This window comes from Apis dorsata, unplaced genomic scaffold (genome assembly GCF_000469605.1).
Source record: "Apis dorsata unplaced genomic scaffold, Apis dorsata 1.3 scaffold_44, whole genome shotgun sequence".
Lineage (NCBI taxonomy): Eukaryota > Metazoa > Arthropoda > Insecta > Hymenoptera > Apidae > Apis > Apis dorsata.
Window position 1 is genome coordinate 4,015 of NW_006263346.1, and position 2,434 is coordinate 6,448.

Sequence of the window (2,434 nt, forward strand, 5' to 3'; positions counted from 1 at the left end):
ATGAAACAAATAATTTAAGAATAAAAATAAATTTAAAACAAATATTGACAATTAATTAATTTGCATTAATATAAGTTTTTGAATTTTTAAATTCTATTCTTTCTGTGTCTTCTTTTTTCTTCTTTCTTAATCGATTTTTATATATATTTCTAATTATTATTCTATTCTAGAGAATATTATTCTATTCTAAAAAAGAAGAATATTAATATATTTATTATTATATTTATTCAATACTTGTGTATCATTAAAATTATTAACGAAAATAACAAAAATAATAGATGTAACGAAAAGTTAAATTAATTTGATAATTATACAAATAAATTTTTAAATTCATTTGACACATAATTTTCTCATATTGCACATACATAAATCCGACCTGAATTATGTTTGTATTTCAATATTTGATCGGAGAATCAAATGTTTAATTATAGGCAATCTCAATTTTCTTAGACGATATCCCAGTATTTGTAGTAGAGTCTCCAACATATGTTCGACACCAGAGGTTGATCATGATTTCTGTATGATTCAGTCGTATGCCAGGTGTAAGACACGTAACACCGACCCCTGTGCATCATGAATTCTCTTTAATTTTTTATCTTTCGGTTTCTTCCCTGCCTCGTCGTGATTAGAGACAGTGAAACATGAATTCTACGAAGTGGAATCTTGTCTCGATGGTGATAGTGAGTAAAATCGATATTCCTTCCTTTGTGAAATCCTCGTTCTGTGATTAACATTGCAATCATTTTAAACATTTTAAACACGACATTATATCGTATTAAGTTTTGTACCTTTTGATTCAATCTGTTCGTCGTATGCAATTGAAACATGAACGGTTAAAAATTAGCGGTTAAAAAACATATTCCGATCTTTTCCATTAAATTCCTTTCCTTACATTATACACTTATAATATAAAGATCTACATTTCTTTTGCATTCTATAATTTGCTTTTAAAATTATTTATTTCTACAATTATGTGTTCCGCAATTTTAATTTTCCAAATTCCAATAATTCCTCCATTTCCCTTATATTAATTACTCCTTACTCCTATATTTCCATTCACGAATTTCAAAATTTTCCATTTTTCTTTCATCAGAACGTGCAAACACACACTATATAATTCAAAATCTATCCTGAAAGTATACATATCGGTTCTAAAATAGGTTCATCGATAAATATAATTCACTCTTTGCACAGCTCTCATTGATCTCCATGGGAATACAATCGTCATCGAAGCAAGCCGGCCAAGCAAAGATACGATCCCAAAAACGTCACATCTCCGATCACTCGTTCAACGAGCCGTTCTACTGGGAGCACATCATCCGGGAATTCGTGTTCAGAACGATCTCACCGCCGCCAACCGGCAACTATCACCTCTATAGACGTGTCTTGGAGGCGCCATTTTACAACGGTCCCTTCCCAATCGCCCCGAGCGACGCAACAAACGTTGTTCTCTCTCGTGGCGATGTTTATCACTTGCCAAGCGGCCACTGGCTCTTCTGCCAGCAGGGATGCACCGAATGCGCCCTGTGCAACGATCATACCCACGCCACGATCAAGTGGGTGCTCCGTAGAATCAAGAGAATCTCGTCGCACGGTGGCACGAGACACGATCTTCAAGTGACGATCGTGCCTCAGATAGACGGCAGCTATCACATGAGGAGCTTGTGGCCCCAGTCGTACGTCTACGTGACGTCGCAGGGCGAACAGGATATATACTTGAACGACAAGCATAATTATCGCAACGACGCGAGCGCTTATGCGACTGTCGAGAACGATTCTTCGGGGGAGCAGAAGAAGATTAAGCAGTTTTGGATATACGCCGATAAAAATTCGTTGCCCGAGAAACGAATTGTCGTGGAGACGAGCGACAATCGAGGCGACCACGTTTCCACCAAACGTATTCCAGAAAACGTCACCAGGGGACAGAGTGTGGAGAGCACGAGCGCGATGCCCAGGAAAGAGGACGAGGAGAGGATTGATCCGAAGAACGTTAAGAGGCAACGGTCGGAAACGATCGGAACGCAGCAAAGTTCGAATGGCTCTTCGACGGATGTTAGATCGAAGGAAAATGGAGGCAGGACGAAGCAATTGATACCCAGGTTAATACTTGGAACTGATCAGATGGGACAGAAACACTTGGTTCACGTGGTACCAGCCGATGCAACCACCAATACGAGTTTGATAAACTCTGTGATGTCCAATGTTTTGAACTCGTCTGGTCAGAATAGGACTGCCTATCAACGAATATTGCGTAGGATATTGGATTCTTTGAATAATAATAGACGGTCTATTGAAAGATTCCTTGAACTTCCAATGATGTCAACAGGTGAATTTAGTTCCTTTTGATCATTAAGAAATAAATAGGATAGGAATTTGAGACTAATTTTATGGAACTTTTTTCTTTTTTTTTTTTTTTTTTTTTTTTTTTTTTTTT

At 37.2% G+C, this 2,434-nt stretch overlaps 1 protein-coding gene across 1 annotated transcript in view; it reads left to right on the forward strand.

The window, feature by feature from the left end:
• Window positions 1-291: 291 nt before the first annotated feature.
• Window positions 292-2,434, forward strand: part of LOC102672375 — a 2,960-nt gene continuing 817 nt past the window's right edge. The window contains exons 1-2 of the mRNA XM_031514390.1: window positions 292-680; window positions 1,195-2,339. Of these exons, the coding sequence (XP_031370250.1) occupies window positions 642-680; window positions 1,195-2,339 (1,184 nt within the window). The 5' untranslated portion in view covers window positions 292-641. The remainder of the gene's footprint in view (window positions 681-1,194; window positions 2,340-2,434) is intronic.